Source organism: Rhipicephalus sanguineus, chromosome 1 (assembly GCF_013339695.2).
Source record: "Rhipicephalus sanguineus isolate Rsan-2018 chromosome 1, BIME_Rsan_1.4, whole genome shotgun sequence".
In the NCBI taxonomy this organism is placed as follows: Eukaryota; Metazoa; Arthropoda; class Arachnida; order Ixodida; family Ixodidae; genus Rhipicephalus; species Rhipicephalus sanguineus.
This window is the reverse complement of record NC_051176.1, coordinates 217,666,779-217,688,455: the sequence shown is the minus strand read 5'-3', so window position 1 is coordinate 217,688,455 and position 21,677 is coordinate 217,666,779. Positions and strand designations below refer to the sequence as shown.

The 21,677-nt window shown below is 41.9% G+C and overlaps 2 protein-coding genes across 2 annotated transcripts in view; one reads left to right on the top strand and one right to left on the bottom strand.

Annotated features, from left to right (window-relative positions):
- The window catches only part of LOC119372004 (homocysteine-responsive endoplasmic reticulum-resident ubiquitin-like domain member 2 protein), a 33,455-nt gene extending 26,163 nt beyond the window's left edge, over positions 1–7,292 (bottom strand). The window contains exons 1-4 of the mRNA XM_037642441.2: positions 7,121–7,292; positions 6,004–6,172; positions 3,937–4,014; positions 2,226–2,309 (exon numbers count right to left, since the gene is read on the bottom strand). Coding sequence (XP_037498369.1) covers positions 2,226–2,309; positions 3,937–4,014; positions 6,004–6,172; positions 7,121–7,176 — 387 coding nt within the window. The 5' untranslated portion in view covers positions 7,177–7,292. The remainder of the gene's footprint in view (positions 1–2,225; positions 2,310–3,936; positions 4,015–6,003; positions 6,173–7,120) is intronic.
- Positions 7,293–7,318: 26 nt separating this feature from the next.
- Positions 7,319–21,677, top strand: part of LOC119371990 (maestro heat-like repeat-containing protein family member 1) — a 169,441-nt gene continuing 155,082 nt past the window's right edge. Inside the window, exons 1-6 of the mRNA XM_037642438.2 lie at positions 7,319–7,515; positions 8,864–8,955; positions 10,032–10,177; positions 10,507–10,638; positions 20,165–20,321; positions 21,372–21,470. Coding sequence (XP_037498366.1) covers positions 8,913–8,955; positions 10,032–10,177; positions 10,507–10,638; positions 20,165–20,321; positions 21,372–21,470 — 577 coding nt within the window. The 5' untranslated portion in view covers positions 7,319–7,515; positions 8,864–8,912. The remainder of the gene's footprint in view (positions 7,516–8,863; positions 8,956–10,031; positions 10,178–10,506; positions 10,639–20,164; positions 20,322–21,371; positions 21,471–21,677) is intronic.

Here is a 21,677-nt window from a genome sequence, read left to right as displayed (position 1 = left end):
AGACGGGGACGGTCGCGAGCGCTGGCGAACGCGCTATCTCGACAGACATCGGCTACCCTTTTAAGTGCTGGACTGCGGCGCAAAGTGCACAGCTACTTTATGCGCAATGAAACTGAGTTGAACCTTTCTACCATCGTTAAAAAGAAGAAGAAGAATCCTTTCTACTACGTGGCCAGACAACCTTTCTTATGTGGCCAGACAAAGCACTGGACGCGCGGGGCAAAACTGGATTTCCGGGAGATTTCTCTATGACCCGTACAACCGGGAGAAACGTTCAAAATCCGGGAGTCTCCCGGGTAATCCGGGAGACTTGGCAGGTATGACACTGTAAAGATCATATGTCTGCAACATATCTCAATACAGTAGAACCCCGCTGTTACGTTCCTCACTGCTGCGTTTTCCCGGCTGTTACGTCGTTTTCCGCCGGTCCCGGCATAGCTCCCATAGGATACAATGTATTGGGAACCCCGCTGTTACGTCGTAACTGTCGGACCGTTCCCGTATGATACGTCGCGAAGTGCGCTCGGAGCCGACCGAGTGACTACCAAAGAGAGCGGCCATGGTGCATTTTCACGCAGTTTGGCCTCGTTTGACCGTAATATTAGCCGCATGAGAGGCGCAAGCAACAGAATCTTTCAATTGATGCAAACAAAAGCATGGCCTTCGAGATTCAAATTGCAAAGATGGCGTCTATGACGTAACTGCTCACGAAAGCAAGGCCTTCGAGATTGGCATTTACTATTGACAAAAAAAAAAACAAAAAAAAAATAGTGAATAAGTGTAAAAAAAAAACAGTGAATAAGTGTAATGTATTACGAAAATGGCAGCACCACTACTTTGCTAAGAAAGAATTCTAATATCCAGAGCCAAAAATCTCCGAACTGAAATGGGCTGCCTCCATGTATGGACAGCACCTAATCAAAATCACGAAAGGAAAAAAAAAGGTGTTGCCCTTATATGAGTGTAATATGGTATGTGTGTGTATATACACCGTGTGTCCCAGTGAACACAGGCAAAGTAAGTAAAGAGACAAGATACAACAATGGGACTACCACAGGTAGTCCCACAGTGCTAGCCACTGCCTTGAACAAGTTGAATTTTCTGACCATCGATTACTTCAATAGTGAAAATTAAATACTCTAATTACTTTTGTAACTGTCGAAGCTCGCATGTGAAAATACATTTGAAAACATCACATCCAAGTGTTTGTACCTCACTACATCTTTCCTAGTTGTTTTCCAGTGTTTCAAAGGTATGCCACAAATTATGATTAAGGGTGCAAACTGAGCACACAAGAGCGGCACTCTTGAAAGGTATTTTTTTGAAAAAGCTAACTGTGCTCAGTGGCAATGGTTTAGCTGTTACTTGCTATGAGCAAATGGCCACATGATGCTGCATGTCAGAGCGCTGCACCCTTTCCTATAGTGATGACAAGAGGTATGTTAAAACCGTTTTTTGAGAGCACTGCTGTTGCAATGCTCAGTGAGCACCATTATTACAGTTTCACACCACCACTTTGGAATACAGGATGAATAACTAGGAATGATGTAGTGGCCTGGAAACAATTTAACATGATACTTTCATATGTCATGCACAATTTGACATATAAGCTTAGACAATTATACAAGTTAATAAGTAGTTTAGTAATTATTTTCACTACTGAAGCAATTTATGCTAAATGAAAAATCTACCAGTTTGTTCACGGTAGTAGCTAACAAAACAATGTTCCATTGTTGTACCTCTCAGCCCCTTTTTTAATCATGGTAGCTTGGCCGAAGTTTGCCAGAACACACTGTTGTGAGTGTGTGCGTGCACCTGCATGTGTCAGTGATATGGCAATTTTAACGCGATTCATGCACACCTCATTTATCCAACAAAACCCCCCCACAATCGCATTCAATAAAACCTCGTCAATGTCCCGTAAAAGGAAACCTTTCAATTTTAATCCTTTGAGTGCAACCACTCGGACCAATTGGAACCCATTTTAAAAGCAGCCTTCCTGTCTGTCAAGTGCTTGCACTTGATACACAGGAAGCTAGTGACACATTGACATGTTTTAACTTTATATGCATAGAACGAACATTATTTCTACAACTTGATATTTTAGAACATATGTACATGCATGCAACCTGAGAATAGAACGCATTTAACTGCTTCTCTGAACCTAAAATACTAAAGCATAGTTTCTGCAGTGGCACAAACAGTAAATACAGAAAAATTCATACATGGGGAATGGGAGAACGTGAATCGTCAGAAGAGTCTCCAGCTGTTCTGCAAACCAGGTGAAGGATGTGAGTCTTCCCAAGATCCTGTGTAGAAGAGCAATAACAGAACACTTCATGTAGGCAATTCAAGAAATGGACAAACAGCTCTATTGGAACAAGGAATCATCCTGAACCTAACAAACACACAATATACACTGTGTAAACCAGTGCAGAACTTCCCAGAGCCAGTAATTTACCGATATCCAGTACTGTGTTTAACACTATGCATATGCAGGAATATTACATGCTACAGATGAATTATCGTCTTCAATTGCTTAAGTGGGGATTCAAAGTGAATTTTTCTGCTGACAACAGTGGTAGAGATAATTGTCCGATAAAATTTAGTTCACGTGTTGTAACTACACAATGCAAGCTGGCCAGCACTCAAGGTGTGCTTGTTAAGAAGGAACGCCAAGACTGGTGCTAATTTCGACACAGACTTCAAAATCATCCACAAACAAACTATGTTTACAAGCAGTTTCATCTTTCACTCCATATGATGGCATTGTGTGAATATGTCGTGCAATGCCAAAGAAATTTACCACAAGACATGCACGTAAAAACTAGGCTTGTGCGAATATTCGAGCCCTTAGAATATTACAGTATTCGAATTCGCTTCGATTCGAATTTAAGTTATTGGAAATTTCGAAGCATTCAAAATAAACGAATAGGTGTACTATACTATTCCGCATGTAACCCCCTTGTAAAGGTGGTTTCATTGCAGTGGAAGGTTGCTATAGCGTGAATACACCTTTCCAGGAAAAATCTGCACTGCCACGAAGCCCAACATATTACCTTCACATCAACTGATCATTTTTTAAGGTTAAAAGCTTCTTATACCAGCTTAATGCTGTAAGCATAGTAAATCTTAGAACGTAACATATTTTACAGGTTATCACTTGCATTGTACCAAAAGTCAAATCCTGCTACTATTCAAAGTTCTCTTTGAACTAAAAAGAATGACATTTGCACATGCCTTGTTTCAACTATAAAAAATATTTTGTAGGTTAGTTGGGTCACGACAAACATGCTCCATTTTCTTTATAATATGTGATATATACTATTCGAATTCAATTCGAAATTATTTGACTAAATCACTATTCACTTTGAATTCGCTTCGGACCTAAAATTTACTATTCGCACAAGCCTAGTAAAAAGCCCTACTGGTATCAGAACTCCTACAAAGCCATCACTCCTAATAGTATTCACTGGCTTGAATTTCACTATCGCAACATCAGCTAAGTCATTAACTGATATATTATTACTGAGGTTTGTTTAAAACTTACCTCCATTATTAATGTTCACACCTAGTATAGACATGGCCAGTAGAACTTAGCCTTTTGACTCGCATACACAATTTTAACAGGAGGCAGCTGTTCTTTAAACACCTGGTACACTCTGGCATCTACTATTAGTACATACAAGAGGCATAAGCGATCAACCAGATATAAATATGCAAAAAACAAAAGAAGAGAAAACAGAAGAAATATGACACACATGCAAAAAATAAAAAGGACAGAAGGCAACAACCAAGCTACATGCACATTCAAGCTGTTGAACGATGATTCTTACCATCAGCAACAAAAGAACACAACTTCTTGGGCGTTGCTGAGCAGCCCACTAGTAGTAAACTCTTTTATCACTGAATATTCAAAAAGTACCTTTCACTCACCATGCGAAACACATCTTTCAAGGTTATTTCATCTTCTAGCAGCTGTCCTGAATAGATCAGCTTCTGATCTTCTGGCCTCTGCACGTGAGAACAGAAATTTACTATTTTTCATGGATGTTTTTCAACAAATTTATTAAACTTCGTCCTATTGAGAACACCAATGTGTTTTCAGCATTCACAGGTTTGTTACAATTTTTCATATGCAGGAGCAACACAATGCAGCAATATGACGGCATGACGCAAAATTTGACAACACCACTCTTAATGCGAAGTTGTGACCATTTATAAAATCATGCACTTTTTATAACAATGTGTTGAGAACTCATTTGCTTAAAGAAAAGGCAGAAGACAAACGCCATGAGTGGCCTATATTAAAAAATAAGGGCAGGTGCTTCACGTTCTATGCAACTTTTATAAACATTGCATCACCATAAAACTACAAATTGTTTAAATGCACTGATGAGGACAAGCAAGTGGATACAAACGAATGATAACTTCAAAAAGGTTTTAAAAGAAACAGGTGCACTTTCTTAGATGCATGAATATCACACATTATATTAAAGATCTTGAAGTTGGCCCTTGTACCTGTCCACTTGCTTGTCCTCATTAGCAAACATTTATAAGTATCAGTCTTAGCCATAATACTCAATGACAACAGTCGGGAAGTTGAAATGCAACTTTACCTTTTCAACACAGCCAAATGACAATGCTGGGCAAGCTCACAACTAAGTTTCGCTTTCTGGCTAACAATGTGTCAAGTACATTTTTTTCCCCCCGTCCAGAGAAACTTTGAGATTCAAGAAGCAGGTATACAGACTTGACCGTCACAAAATTTAAGTATTGAAAACAAAACTTGGCAATGTGGATATTTCAAGTTGAATTTAGCAAAAGCATAAGTCAGAAGTAAATTTGCTTAAAACACTTTAGAAATAATTTGGGAACAATGAAATTTGCAGGTATGCCATAAAAAAAAAAAGCAAACTGAAGTCACTTTTGGTCTGAATAAAAGAAAACTCAAGGGGCACGTGAAACTAATGTCAACAGATTAAAAATGATCAAAAATTCCACTCAATGGTAACTTAACTATGTTACCTAAAAATTAAATTATGTTCCCCCTGCTGCTGCTTTGTATAAATACTGCTGTGTTTGCTCTGTTATGGTAAAAACACGTCAATTAGGTGACTAGCAATGCCACAAAAACTACCTGTTTTCATGAGGATAAGTAATTGACAGTTCTAAACTTGAATATCCATTGCCTAACTGGATTCAACCTATTAGACAGCTTTTATCTTTACTTAACACCATTCACAATCAATCTGTACACTTTATAGTACCACACATGCAGCAATTCGAGGCCATTATTTTGTAGCAATGTCAATGCCTCTTCATGCTTGGCCAGTAGTCGGAGCAACAGCCCGCCCACTATATCAACAGGATGAGGTGGCTGTCAGCGGTGGATAAGTCTAGCATAGAATTGAACATAGCACACTGCTACAAATTACTGGACCAGTACAGCAAAGGGCACTGCTTGTGAATCTTGCTAACCACCCAGTAATAAAAAATTTTGTGCAAGCATATACATATAAACATGGAAGCTGCTTTCAAGAAAAATTTGCTTATTAGCATTAATTCTGAACAAAGTGAGCCTGCAAACTCCTCAACCCCCCTACCCTCCCCTAATCCCCCAACAACCTGTTCAAAAGGTTGCCATCACTCACACACAATGTGGCACAATGAATCGTGTACAGCATTCACGAATGCCATGCACAAGTTTCTCATGTTATACGCGCATGAAAGAAGGCAAAGGTCACAACACTGTTTTGGAAAATAAGGTAAAATGATAATGTGATTAAAGCACAATCACATGAAATCGGAGTACAAGCACACATACATGGTGATAATGACGAACTTGAGCTAACAATACTTTGAATTATAAACAATCCACATTAGCGCAACGAAAAACTCACGAACTTAAGCATTTACATGTGAATTATTTTGCAAGTGTTGGCATGAGTATTATACACTGTTGCTTTACCTGTCACACGCTAATTCCATGTATTTACTTACAGGCTTATTTGGGTAAACATTGGAGAGGTGCTGCTTGAGCTGTTGCACGGACCAGTCCAAGGAACAATAAACCTGTTGGTCTCCAAATTTTTGGTTGGGCGCCCGAATCACAAGGCAAGTGCTCATATTTTGAGCAGCCATAAATGCACTTCCCCGCAATGCTTGCCTCCTGTAAAGCACACGTATACACACACAAAAAAACAAATAAATAAAAACATACGTGTCTCTTTGACGCACTTCTTTCGCGCACGACAAGGACACAGATGATAGTTTGCGTTTGTTTCCTGGTTTCCGAGCGCAAACAGCGAAGTGTTCACGCAAAGGTCGATTCCAATAAACAGTTCTGCAGCTTCGGAAACGAGAAATGCACACAATAGCTATTCCGCAGCTGGTCCACGTAATGCCCTGAGAGCACGCAATTGGCATTGTAATTTACAGAGCTTTACAATAGACGAAGGTCTCAACTTCGCGTACATCAAGCGCGCGATGCCGCCCGCAACAAGAACAAAAACAAAAACAAAACGCTTACTAAGTGATGATGTGTAGCTTGAGCGCTTATCACTAAGCGCAGTGACAAACATCTTGGTAAGAAGTGCTGCTAATGCTTTTAAAAAAAGCTCGCGTTTTAGCGTTACCTTGCATCAGACAGAATTTTTTTCTCGTGAGCGTAAATAGTCGTCGTCGAGGTTCAAGACTCTGTGGCAACAACATGAAACCTTCGCGCACTATGCACAGGAAAAGTTAGCTACTATTCGGAACCGCATCACTTTTGGTAATCTATAAACAATTATCACGTATGACGTAAAAACATAACCGCCGGAGAGCACCACGCCGCAATAAATCGCGCATGATATACGCTACGTAAAACGCACTGTGGGTGACCTCGAAGGCAAAACAGTTATCAAACGGTAGACTTTCACACAGATTGAGCGCAAGTCGACTAAAATGATTAGTTTAACGGATACTGTCGACTAGCAAGCTCCTTAACGCGTGGCAAAATCTTAGTAAGGAGAAAAGGCAAGAATCAATTATTGACCAAACCTCCGCGGTGATCGCGAATTCCGAACTGCCCGTGACCGCGCGCTAAAAAGGAAGTGATCGTGCATGGTGCACGTACCTTTTGCTGTCTGAATACGAACGAAGATCACAGTTCACAGGAATTTTTGTATGCATAAAGCAGCAAAACCACACGCCGCTCAAATAAAATCGTCCCAACCCCCCTCGAGTGTTCTGCAAGAGCCGAAGATTTGTCGTTCACTCATTGGCGGGTACCTTGCAACGAGGGTAGCGTATACTCTCGCCACAGAACACCGCCCAGAGGAGGCGCTAGTTTACGTTTACATGTTTGCATATGGAGGGCTGTGCGCCTGTTGGAGACTCCGGTTGTGTGTTGCTACAAGTGTGATATTTGCACCTTGCATTTGCTCTTTATTTCGCGTGCGTTAAACTAATTGATCATTGACGATGCCTTATCTTCGAAGGTCATGTTGGTACTACGAACGCGAAAGTCTTGTGAGTATATTAAATGGTGTGTCACCGGTGCTCAGGTTACAGTTACAGCACCGCAGACATTATATTTCTATGCCTGCTTTCTGTCCCTGCTTTCGTATGCAAAAGTGAACGCAGCAATCGAGCTTCCCTGCTGACTTGAGGTTAATAGTAGTGATGAGTGTACTTAGCACATGCCTTGATAAACATGGAAGGAAACCGGCTTGCTAAAGGAGGCGTGTCTACAAAACTTGATAGCAGTTTAGCTTCTTGCTGACCCTTTTGGTCGCCTCGTTTTCCTTAACTTAGGATGTTTACATTAACTGCCTAAAATAGAAGCCTACATGAGCCGCTTGGTGTTTGGTTAGTGTTGAACACACACCGCATGACTAATCGCAAGGGATCATTCGATTGTGTTTTCAGCTCACTGACAGATACTGCGCTTGAAATAGGTATTTAAAATCTTGCTGCAGGTATACTATATTTGTAACCTTCATTTAATGCATCCTCTAAAACCCATCTGATGGCGGTGTTTTGGAGGGCTTCTCGAATGGCCCCAGCTGCGTTATGAAATGCTAGCAAACCTCTACCGCATGCTGTGGATGGCTTAGGTAAAGGGCCATTTGTAAATGAAGTTTACCTCACTGACAGCTTAGTGGGTAGACCGCGAATGTGCTATTGTACCGTATTAAATATGCACTGTTTTTATTTCCTATTCATGAGATGCCATAGCCAGCAGCATTAATTGATGTGATCTAGCCTTACCCTAATTATGCTAAGCAGGTCGGTACATTCTCGTGTCTAGCATTAGCAGTAACCGTCAAAATTGTAGTTATTCTAACCTGGCAAGCATTCAACAGTTAGAGCACAGACAGCGTAATCAGTAGAAAAGAATGTGTCTGTTAAATCATATATAAACACACTTGTGCACAAATTAAAGACATAAATGTCCTTTCTGGACACATAGCCACAAGACTAGCAGTAAGTCACTGGAATTATGTGGGCTATGACTCTTCCTATTAACACTCCAAATGCCCCCCCCCTCCTGTCTTGCTTTCTTATACATTAAGCTTTCAAATACTGCTGGTAAAACTCTGTTTTATGGGTACAGTGGTTCACAGTCACTGCATAAAGGCAATTTTGTTTTATCTGAGGCATTTCACAATCGCATCATTCGACACCGTAATGTGCTTGTTTCTTGCTATAATGTGTAAAAGTTTGTTTTTTGCTAGCTTTCATTTCACTGTGCTGCTTTAAAAAACAGGCAATCAGGAACTGTATAGTTTCAAAAATTGCACAATTAGGCAGGAATCAATTTGTTATCTTGTATTTGTATTTTAATACTTTATTGGGTGCTTCTTGCCTTCTTCAGCCATGTCACTGACCAGCATCAAGCAAGCATAGAAGTAAGACCATTGAAGATGGTTACAGATGCTTCTTTCAAGACGGGCGGCCAGGTTGATGGTATGGTTTCACTATGGCATTGAGCATTTTGTGAGAATACGTAGCCTCCTAGTGCTGCAAGGTGCTTCTATCTGATGCGCTGATAGCTAGCCATAGGAAAAGGGCACTGTACCATTAAGAGCTAAATCTAGGTTGTCTTTGTTGCTGCAAAAAATTTTATTATGATAGCAATTACACAGGCACTCAAGGGTTGCTTGCGTCGTTGGCACTGTCACATGTTCCCAGTATCACTGATACAGATGTGCAGGGAGTCTCCAGAAACGCAGAGTGTTTTGTTGCGAAAACAGCAGAAGTAGGCACACCATCAGTGCTACACTCAGTCACCTCAGTGGCAGAGCCAGGGTAGGGTTTCGCCTTCATTTAGTGGCATGCGTGTTGTGCCATTAAACACCTTAGCATTTCTGCTGATCTGCTGTGGGCATCCGCTAGTCTTAGCATAATGGGCAGTAAGCATCAAGTTCATGTTATCCAGTATTTCACAGGGAATTAACACTGAGTTAGTTTTATCTTGTGCATCATTGAGAGTTTTATCTTGTGCATCATTGAGGTGGGACACCTGCAACACGAGCAGCAGCGATCATCATCATGTCACTATTCTGAGATGCTCAATAACTGGTGCCAAAGCACTGCTGCTTCTGCCCAGAAGTTTCCTTGCATGCTGCATTGCGCTAGTATGGTGTTCCCATATGTAGTTAGAACACAGTATGGAGATTTCATGCACATTGCGAAAGCTTGCTATCGCTGTCAATGACTTGCTCTTAGGTCAAAACTGTCAATTCTTTATTGTCGCCGTTGCTGCAGCTCATACTTATTAACTTAAATTGAATGCTGCAGTACACACTTGATATATGACCAACAAAGTATCTTTGCATTCCAAGCTGTAAGAAAGTTTGTCCTAAAAAAATTATTCTTGTATTATTCAGGATGTTGCTTTTGATGGTACTTGGCCATGCATCCTTTGAACAGACATAATATTGTAGGTTACCTGGTGCCAATACAATTGTGGAGTTTATGCCATGTGGGAAAGAACTTTCATACAATTGCTGGATGTCTAAGTGAGCGTTTCTTTCATTCAGGCATTGTTGCAGCCCTTGTGGAAAGCTTGGGAGACAAACAAGACAGCGTCTGCCGTGCAGTCAGTCACTCACTACAAGTTATCGGCAACCATTGGCCTAATCTTGTATTGAGTAGCTGCCATGAGTACTTGACCAAGGAGTCAAAAGTAAATATTGCATTTTTTTTTGTGTATTGCACCTACAAGCAATCCTCTGCATGTCTGAGCATTGTGAGCATATAATTGCCGAGTGCAGATTTTCGTTCACACGTACGGAGCATTAAACTTGACAGGACATGCACTGATCCTAAACTTGCATTACGAATTTGCTTTTGTCCTGTAAACATTGTTTCCATCTTGTCTCTGATTTCATTATTTTTTTAATATGGAAGCTTAAAATAACTTTCTCAGTAGTAGTTCTTGTTTGGCTGATCATGGTTTTTGATGCAGACATTGCCTCACGGAGTAATGCAACAAAACTTTCATTTCTTTTTCAGTTGTCATCCTCTCACAAAAACTTGCTGTTCACTGTGATGCACGAAGTGTGCAAAGATTCTGTTGACAAACTAGACAAAGCACTGTTAAACAATGTTTGTAAGACTACAATTGAGGAGATGACACGTACTAAGGTGAGTGGTGTTGCTTTTTTCAGCATTTCTCTATTCTGATGTTGCTAGCTTAAGACGATGGTAGAACTGTTGTATTTCTAAACCCCCAAATTTTTAGACTTGAGGTTTTTTTTTATTTCTTTAAGGGCCCTCAACAGTTGAAAAGCACTGTGGTGCAAGAAAAAGAACATATGGACGGAGCAAAACAACAAGGACGAGCTCCAATTTCAGTGCTTGTCCTTGTTGTCTTGCTCCGTCAGTCAGTTTGTTCTTGCTGCGCAGTCTTTTTCAATTATGCACCAACACGCCCAAATCGCCACTTTAATCAGGGCCCTCAACATGTTTGGGCATTGTGAATGAACAAACACAGTGCATTGAACACAAGGTGATAATTACATCTGCCAAGTATGAAGCAGCCACGTGGCATGAAACTGGTCAAAATTTTACACAGTAGGCCATGCACCCTTCCTGTTGAGGGAGCCAAATTTTTGTGCGAATGTTGAGGTTGCACAAATAAGTGCCCCATGCAACACACACTAGTGCTTCTTTGGCAGCACAGAAACCAGTTAAAAAAATAAAAATTCCTGTAAAAGATAGCCAGCGAACAATTCGTTTGGCTTTGTTATCGAAGTGGCAACAATAGTGGGACACCTGTGAAAATAAACTAAATCTAGTTAAGCTGTTAATTAGTGAATGCAAAACACCTCGTCACCAAGAATGTTTTATTGAGGTTATATTATGCAGACTCGGAATAGGGCACACATACCTCACAACTGCTTAGAAGGGAACAACCACCATGCGAAAAATGCCTGGAACTGTTAACAGTCATGTAGTATATCCTAATCATGTGCCCCCTATGTTTGAAACACAAAGATGAAAAAATTTTGCCGAATTATTAGCCTTGCACCCCAGTCTAATCCTAGGAGAGGACCCACTCATTTCATTGTGTAGTGTCTTCACTTTTTTAAAGGAAACTGGCTTTTTAAGTAAATTCTAAAATTGTGTAACCTTAACTATTCAGTACTTAACAACTTGTGACTGGTGTAGTATAGCTTCAGCTGCTTTTGTGCCATAAAACCACATGTTAACTTGTAACATCACTAACCATGGTACCTGACCCCAATGTGGAATGTACAGTTCCTCTACTGGAAATGCACTGCAAAGCAGTATAGGAAATTAAACAGAAAAGAAGAGACTGTTCTCATGATCTGAACATGACGTGGCCTTCAGCTCAAGTACATAGGGAAATGCAGGCAAGGAACACTGCTTGTGTACACTAGTTGAAAGAGGAGGGGGTTCGTACCTACATTGGCTGTGAAGATTGGCTCGTGGCATGTACTTAGATTTAGGTGTACGTTAAAGAACCCCAGGTGGCTGAAATTCCCGGAGCCCTCCACTACGGCGTCCCTCATAATCGTATCATGGTTTTGGGACGTTAAACCCCAACAATTATCATTATTATTGCCTCCTGGCAGCCTGGACCTTTCAATGTTTTCTAACTCCTGGAATAATGGAGCAATTTCGAAAAAAATTTTTTGGTTAAACGCTGCCTAGACAACACCATGATACATTCAGTGTGCGACAAATATTTGTAATGGGACCTGGCACTGGATCCTATTAAATATTCGAACAGAAATCCCATTGTGTTGTAATTTGTAGATAACTTGTCAATGACTTATTTCTGGTAAAATATAGGGCTCAGTTGCTTCTATAGTTGTACCTATTTAGAAAGAATGTTTGACTGGGTTGTGGCTGTCCTGAACCATGCAGATAGCACCAAAGAAAATGTTGCAGTTAACTTGTCGATAGAAATAACAGCCATTGACGCTTTTGAACTGAATTGCCTCTGAGAAGTTGAGGTAAATTACTATTGCTGATTTGTGCCCAGTTATGTTATGTAGCGTTACAGTACAATCCAATCAAGGGAGAAGTTCAGGGGAACATGGAGGCTTAAAATAATAAGAAATCGCAGAACAAGAAATGTTGCTGGACCCAGCATTTTGACATGAACAAAAGTTCTGTTTCTGAAACTTGATTGTTGATTTCGCATCATGTTGCCCTGTAGGTGGTGTAGTGCCTTTATTGTCTAGTTTTTTGCAGAATTTATGTAATTTAACTGCATTTTCAGTAAAAATGGTAGAAGTGTATAAAATTATGACCAGCTGCATCTGTGTAGGCAGTTCTATTTTTTCAGATGTAAATGTTGATATGCAGTGATTCCACTCCTGCGCCAAAGTGTGCCAAATTGGATTTACTGCGCCATCCTGATAATATCGGCGGAAATTGCGCCAAACTGTGCCAGAGGGTCAGATTTGGGGGCATCTACCACCGGCAATCGCACCTCCGGCGCGTCAAAACATGTACATGCAGCTTGATCATGGGGCCGCCAAAGTTGCAACCACGGACCGAGAATTATTCTGTTGAATAAACAGCGCTCACGCATGCTAAACGAGTAAGCCACAACACCATATACAGTGCCGACGCAGCTTCTGTTGTGCAAGTCGGCTCGACGGTAAAACATGTTCGCTGCAGAGGCTCGTTACGTCTAGGCCTATCGGTAGCAAGAAAGTGTGGCGGCGATTCATCGGCGGACAATGTCTGTTCCAGAAACGCCGCTGGTAGCTCACCTCAAGCGTCGCACGGCATGTAATTAAAGTAGTGTTCAGTAATAACTACACGTGTGCCGCTAAAATGTCTCCCTTATGTTTCGGGACATCGCAGAATGAAATCGGGAATGCTTGCAATAGATATATGGAACAATATCGAATTTTCTGTGCTTCGCGTCCATGCAAGATCATCCAGAAGAGCTTTTTCATAATTTCTGCCACCAGCACGTCCAGGTTTGTAACCACTCTTGCGGTAAATACCCCCTAAAAGGTTCTGTCCTTTCGAGCTCGTGAGTGCTAGGGTCCCAATTTGAATTTCTTGCTTGCTTCTTTAAAAATGTCGTGTCATTAATAAAAGCATGCCTCCTAGTCGGAGCAGCCACAATTCGGTTTTAATATGCGCAGTTGTCAGTAGCGGGCCCGTCGCTGACTGCCCTGGCAGGCATCGGAAGGCCCGCTGTGAAGCGGCTACGCCATGTTACTCGTCCGCCCCTCACTTTCCAGGGTCAATAGCGGGCGGTTTAAAAATAATCAGTTTGCGAAGCAGTGCATGCGATACCAAGAAATTGAGTTGCTATACGAAGTAAGTTTAGCAGCTAATCCTTTTGGATTCGATATCGTGTAATTCAACAAAATGCTGGTTTAAGGGAACATGGTCGCTCTAGGGACCGAAGCGCTTTTCGTGCTGTCAGTTCTCTTTACACGAAGTGAGCGTTGAGAGCACAGCAAGTTTATGAGCAGTCTCCTGATGCCTCGAGATAGTGCGCGCCAGCTACTGCACCCTTCAAGTGTCGCAGCCCCCTGCCTCCCCTGGCGTCCCTTCATACTCCTTACGAAAGATGGGCAGGACGTTTCCTCTCTATTTGATCAGCAGTTGACAGCAGGTGCCGCACGCGGAGTGATGTTATCGCATACACCCTCCGTGCAACGGAGACTGCCACCTCGCTTCATCTTTGCATTGCCAAAACTTGTGACGCCATAATGACGTCATACACCGTGACGTCACACGATGACGTCATCACGTGACATTGTCGCTTTGCACTGCCTCAGTGATCGGTGCGCTGATCATGTAGGCGGTGCAAAACCACGTTAGGTGCAGAAAGCTTTCGGGGGGGGGGGGGGGAGCTGAGAAGCTGGGGAGGATCAATTTATCATGTGAAAAAGAAAAAGAGATGGCTTTCGCCTTTGAGTCATCTTCGGCAAATGCATAAAATACCCTGATCAGTTTATCGCGTGAGAGGAAAAAAGAAAAAGAGATGGCTTTCACCTTCGAGTCGTCTTAGGCAAATGCATAAATACCCTATGAGGTTTTTTGTTTCTTTTTGCACTGCACCCTAGAGGGCACTAGGGGGCTTTCGACGTACAAATGGAATGTCCTGGCCATAAACAGATTTGCTGTAAAATGAAAACGAAGTTTGTTAAATCACGTAGTCCCCTGTTGAACGCATTTTCGGACACTTTTGCGGAAGCTCGACTTGAAGCCGCTCTCCATCTTCCAGGCACCCCACTGCATGCACAATAGTAGTCTGGAAGCACTGCGAGAATGGTCTTGCTACAGCACAGAGAGGCTTCAGAAAGAGGGAAGGGAGTGTCGGGGGAGGTTGGCTTTTTGAGGCTAGTTAAGTGACGTCATGTTACGCCCAGCAGTACAATCAGTCAAGGAGAAAAAGAACCTGGTTCTCACCTTGGAGTTGTCTTGGGGGGGATGCATTTGGTAACATGTGACTCTTTAGCATTGAGGCGCTGTTGTACACTGTGGCATTTGTCAACCAAGTCTGCTACACAGACGTATTTAGAATGTAATTTCATAAAGTACAATTTTATTGCTCCAGTATTCTGTTTATTTGCTAGTGTCAAAAATAATATCTGTAGAGGTTATTGCAGAACACTCAACTGCATGATGCCCTTATCTTTGCAATATTGAGTGAAATAAGGAGCACTGCTGAAATTTCTCCATGAGATTTGCAATGAATTGAAATATTTCTAGCTGTTCATAAGAGCCCCATAATAATTATTGTGGTGCTTGAATGTAAATGCAATTTGCTTCTCCAATGTACTCCAAGATGTGAAATTACCTGCTCCAGAGTGCTCCCAGATGCAAAATTACCTGCTCCAAAGTGCTCCAAACAGAAATTCTTGCGGCTCCAAAAATTGCTCCAAATCAGAAGTCCTCGGTAGCATCACTGGATATGGCATCTGCAAACAACTTGCTACAATTACCAAAAGATATTGAAGGCTTTAAACAAAATACTGTGGGCTCATGTTAACCTGAATTTTTAGGTATGAGGAACAATGTGTGGAACATAGCTGTTGATTTCTCAGATTTGACGGGAGAGTTATAAGACTGCATAAAATGCTAGTCATCTATTTCTGTTTGATTCTTGAAGAAAACATCTTTTTGTCACTAGCCTAGGTGGTGCACAAACTCGCATCTCCATTGAGTAACAGCTACCAATCTCAGTAGCTATGCTTTCTGGTAATGCAAGTGCCAGATTCAATAGCGGGAAACAGCATGATGGGCACCATGTTTAGCGCCATCTCTTGACATCAGCATTGGTAGTCGAAAAGTTTTGCCTCCTCCCATTTCACCAGTTTTGTTACCGTGCAGTGCTTTTGCTAGCTTTGCTTGATCACATACCTCACTCTAACTGCATGTAGATCAAATGCCGCATCCATGTTTTGTTGTCAGCTCACTTTCTGGCCGTGGTTTTGAGTTTCAGACATGAAACGTGTTTCAAACAATAGTGTTGCCTGTTGAGCACTAATGGTCGGTTCACACAATAGACTGGGTGCCGGGTGGCTGAGTCGCATGGGAGCAGGACTACACGTGGTCCACCCGCTTGTGCTATGCACATGTGCAGACCAAAACGAGAGGGAGAGAGCATGGGCACGGTAGAAAGAGTACATGCAAAAACAACGTAAACAATGCTGCATGTGTTTTCAAACAGAAACCACATGTTCTCGAAGAGCTGCTGAAAAAAGAAAACTGTCAAAACTGTCTTGCTGACACACCACACCCTGCGAGTGTGTGGGCCGTCGCCAGGGGCGGGGAGGGGTGGGTTGCGAAAATGTTTTTGACATTTCTAGTTTACATGCCCCACACACCCACCACAGACTCCCCAAACCAGAAATAGAGGGTCACATGACGGTGGGTCCAAAAGTGAAATAGCTGTATGGCCTGCTGTTTGAAACCAACATAAAGGGCAGTGATGGCATATGCGACATCTCATATCCTTCTTAGGGGTGGGTGATTTGGATTGCACAAGAGTTAGGCTTACCCTTGGAATGTGATTTTTTTTTCCTAAATTTAACGTTTTCTAGGCACGAAATAACTCCTTTGAGGTTTTCATAATGGTGTTTTAACAATGAAGATAGACTTAACAGCTGCCTACAGTGTCCCTTTAACACAAACCAGTAATTAACATCACCTCAGCTTGTGCAGCCACCACTATGCTACCCATAGCAGCAGACCTGGGGAACCAGACATTGCTAGCTCTGCGAGATGCAAATACGTGTTTCTGTAAGCATTAACAGTTCTGTCAGCATCAGACATGAAAACCTACACGTCTGACATGAAAAAAAAAATCATTGAGAAGGTCATGTGATTGAGAAGGTCACCTCTGATCATTATCAGCCTGCACTGCACTGGCAGGCATTGCTTAAAAATTAGGCATGTGCGAATAGTTGAGCATTTTGAGTATTCGAATTCGCTTCGATATGAATTTAAATTACCATATATTGCCGATTATAAGTCGATTCTGATTATAAGTCGACCCCCCGACCCGCCAACTTGCAACTCCTTCTAGGGGAAAAAAAAAGTTGACTCCGAACACAGCCTCATGCTGCGGCCATAGCTCACCAATAAGTTTTTCAGAAGAGGGAGTGATGCAAAGAAACATTTATTTGCCCGTAAAACATTGCTTGCGACTCGTCGTCGCTTGAGCGAAGGACGCAGTCACGGTCATTGCCATCATGTGAGCTACTGCTGCTGCTCGCCGTCGGAACGGGTGCTGGTGGTTGTGAACCCAATCTCGAACCGCCTCCTCAACGGCAGGGTATCGTCCAGACTTCGGTCCGCGAAAGGAACGGCATGTAGCAGCGCACGAGAAGATCTTGGTCCTTTGTTTTCTCCATTTGCTCATGCACTTTTCTGACACATCAAACTTGCGCCTTGCTTCAATGTTAGATCGCTTGCCTCTTGAAAGCAGCACTGTACTGTTGCCGGCGTAGCGGTGGCATCTTGGCGTCCATTTGGCAGCGTCGCAAATCGTGCACACCACTGCTCGCGAGCGAAGCGAAATGCAGAAATGGCGAGCAGGCGTGAGTGCAAAAAGACGCGAAAACTCCTTGTGTGCGCATGTGACTGGTCATGTGGTTTAGTTCCCCATAAAGTGTTGCCAGCCCACACAGCGCTGCCAGCTTTTCAGTGGAATGCCAATGGTTTGTCAACGAATCTTTTCTATTGTTTGAAAACAAAACTGCAGGGCGCATCGCAAGGTAAATTCCTCTTTATTCATAGAGCATCGTTCGCCCTGTATCAAAGATTTGAAATGCTGCTTTAGAGACTGTGTTTCCCAAGCAGTTCACATTAATGCCGCGCGGTGGTGATTTTTAAACGTGCTCCGTAGTTTCGCCTCGCGTGGTTTCGCTATAGTTTTGCGATCGTTGTGGCAGATCGCAAAAATGTCCGGCTCTGGAAGCAGCGCGCACGCGTTGGGAGATAGCTGTTGCCGCTACTCCGCTGCCTCTGCGGCTGATGTTATCGATGCGTCGAACAGCAGGAAATCTGAGGGCGACGACCTTTTGTCGGACCCCACAGATAAGTCGACTTTACGATTCCGCGTATAGGGCGACTCCGATTATAGGTTGATCCCCGAACTTTGGATGGTCATTTATATGAAAAAAACATAGACTTATAATCGGCAATATACGGTATTCTAAATTTCGAAGTATTCAAAATGAACGAATAGACATTTATATACCGCATGTAACCACCTGTAAAGGTGGTTTCACTGCAATGGAGGGGTGCTATACTGTGAATACACCTATCCAGGGGAAATCCACACTGCCACAAAGCCCCACTTCAAGGTTAAATTAGCATAATAATAATAATATCTGGGGTTTAACGTCCCAAAACCACGATATGATTATGAGAGACGCCGTAGTGGAGGGCTCCGGAAATTTCGACCACCTGGGGTTCTTTAACGTGCACCTAAATCTAGCATATTAAATTAGCATATTACCCTCACATCAATTCATAAACTTGAAGCTTAAAAGCTTGTTATACTGGCTTATATGCTCTATATATAATAAATTTGAAAACTCAACGTATTTTAAAGGTTATCACTTGCATTCTACTGAAAGTCAAATCCTGCTACTATTCAAAGTTGCTTCCACTTCCCTTTAAGCCATAAAGAATGACATTTGCACATGCCTTGTTTCAATTTTAAAAAATATTGTGCAGGTTAGTTGGGTCGTGACAGATATGCTCATTTTTTTATAATATGTATGTCACACACGTTGGTGAGGCCCCGCCGGTTTAACGATGACGTTGCTGCAGACTGGCAGGCTTCCACTTTATGCTTAGTCCTGCGATGCTTGAAAAACCTAGAAGTGGTGCATTTCGAATTTTTGATGGCCGGTCGATCCGTGCGGGTTTGCACGTGTAGATGTTCGGGTTGACTGATGGACTCATTGAGCAGACACGGACATTTAGCATAGAGATCAAACAAGCATTTAATTAGAACGAGGGCAGATGGCCAGAGATATCAAAATCAACTAAGAGGAAAACAAAAATATACGTGATGAAAAAACGACACACTAAACTATGCACTGTATGAATAACTACAGGTATGAAACAATACTACGCGGTACGTTAATAAGATAACACAATGGAGACTAACCGAAATTCAAAAGAAAGAAAAATATTGAGAAAGACCCTGCTCCCACTTCGGAGCTTCTTGTGCGACACAGTGCACACTAATACAATGATACTTAAAGCTGGTTATAATAAAAAAATGGTGACAAAAAATCACAATGAAAAGTTTCATACGGACCATGCCAGCTCATGGTGCTCATAGGGGAGGTGACGTGGTGCTGCTGATGGTCTCGTAGCTGCGATAGACAGCGAGGGGGCCCGGTGTTGCAGCTGACTTTATTCGTTGCGCGGGACACTCCGCGCTTGCCGCCTACACAAGACTCGCAACATCACTGACCGCGCTCTTCGCTGGTTCAACGTCAGCTGCCAAAGCAGCCAAATTCTTTCGCGGCGTACGCATCACCACCGCAGATGCATTCCATTAACACGTGCCTTTTGCTTCAGGTGTGGGAAAACATCGGAGGTGCCATTCCCGCTAAGTCAGTTGTGGGAAGTTTCCATCCCAACTCCACGGCGCCCTTCCTTTGACGAAGGGGCGCGCGAGAATCGCAGACGTTTGTAACATTGTAATACGAATTCGATTCAAAATTATTCGACCAAATCACTATTCGCTTCGAACCTAAAATTTACTATTCGCACATGCCTATTAAAAATGTATAAAGCTGCTTTGTGTCATGATACTAATTCAGAAATTAAGAGCACTTTTCATACCTGCTTTTTTTTACCCTGCATGCATGTCTAGGTAATTATGCATGCGAGCCACAAATACAAGCACCGGTATTATCGCCGGCATCCCAAAGCTTTACTGCAATCATTCAGAGCTGTGTATGACTTTAGTGCAACTCTGAAAAACAATGAATGAAAGCGTGTGCACATTTTTTTTGTCATTGCGTCCCCCCCCCTCTCCGCTTGTTTTGCGAATTGTTTTGCAGGTATGCATACGTCATTGTGTTGAATATCCTTTCACTATGTGTTCAACTGTCATCCTGGTTTTCGACAATGTCAGCCGATGCTGGCTTATTTATGATTGCAGTTTACTTATTTAATTTTTTCTTTTATGCAGGAGATGACAACAGACAGTGTTCTCTGTCGAATAGTGATAGCCCTAGGCAGACAGCATCCCCACGAGACAATGGAGCTGGTCCAAGCCAAATTTCAGCCGGGCTCCTTGCCACACCCTCTTGTGTTGGAAACCCTCGCTGGACTAGCGCTTGCGAACCGTCAGTAGCATTATCGGAGACACTTTGGCTTTGAAAGAAGTCGAAATGTGTCTCCCCACCCTTATGCTATATTTGTTGCAGCTTAAACTTTCAAATTAATAGAAAGTGGGCTACATTTATTAATCGCTTCCTTTTCAATGATTCCTGAAGTTATCATAAGAGAGAGAGAAAACTGGGAGAAAACTAAAACTGAATGTAACATCAGAAATCTGAACGCCAGCAACTTCAAAGTTTGGTGTCTTGGTCTTAAGATAGAAAGAGTCGTTTCTAAAGTCTCAAATCTGCACTACATTGTGCAAGAATTATTAGCTAATATCACTAATTTTTATTGGACACAATTACTTGTGTGCCAAGTCAAATTTGCCTTTTCAAAAGAGTTCTGAGCAAAATCAATAAATCATTGTTTTTATGGCAGGAAAGTGGGAATGGGTAAAAACCTTATTGTAAAGATTTTCCAGAAAAAACAAAGGCTTGACCGCAGCTATGAATTAACTATGATGTATAGAATAACTGCCATTTGGGCATGTTGGTATACATTTATGATGGCAAAAGCACAAAGACTAAGGAAGAACACAGGACCACAGCTGATCGAGTCAATAAAATAAAAACTTTTTGTGGGGTAGCATCAATTCATTGTTTTTTTTTGTTTTTTTTTCGGTGTTCAGTGGAACTGGCTTTATTAATTTGTAGATAAATTTGGTTGGCTTGTCATCGGCAACTCTTTAAAAGTTTTTATTTTCTGTGTCTAGAATAGTTGGCAAAATAACTTCGCGATTTTTTATGTAATGCGATTCCCATATTGCAAACAAGCATTAATTATTTTACTTCATAAAATGAACAAAGGCATTACTGCAGTCATGTTAATTGTGGGGCCTTAGTGTAAATTTTAATTTTGCATCAGTTCTTTTATGATTGCATTCTACTTGTAAATTGTTCTGCACGTAAATCTCTTCAGATTCAGTATTATCTTGCTGAATGTGCTCTTGCCTAGTAACGACCCATAAGGACATTTTGTAACAGGGCACTTAAAAGGGTTTTTTCTTTTTTCAGCATTTGGTATCATGCCCTTTCTTAAAGCCCTACTTGGCACCATGCTACCAATGTTAAGTGGAGCTCGCACAGAACAGCTAAAATGGGCTATGGCATTTGGTAAGCAAATGAAATCTTGTTTCATACTTGTGAACTTTATTTCATGCATTATGAATTGGTGTGCATGGGCATTCTGAAATGAGTCATTTTTATCATAACATCTACGCCATGTAAATGTGTTAGGTACCATGACCTCTTGATTTATTTTCGCAGCTTTAGGAAGTTTCTTTAAGCATACCTCTAGATTACTGGTGCTAAAATAGTGTG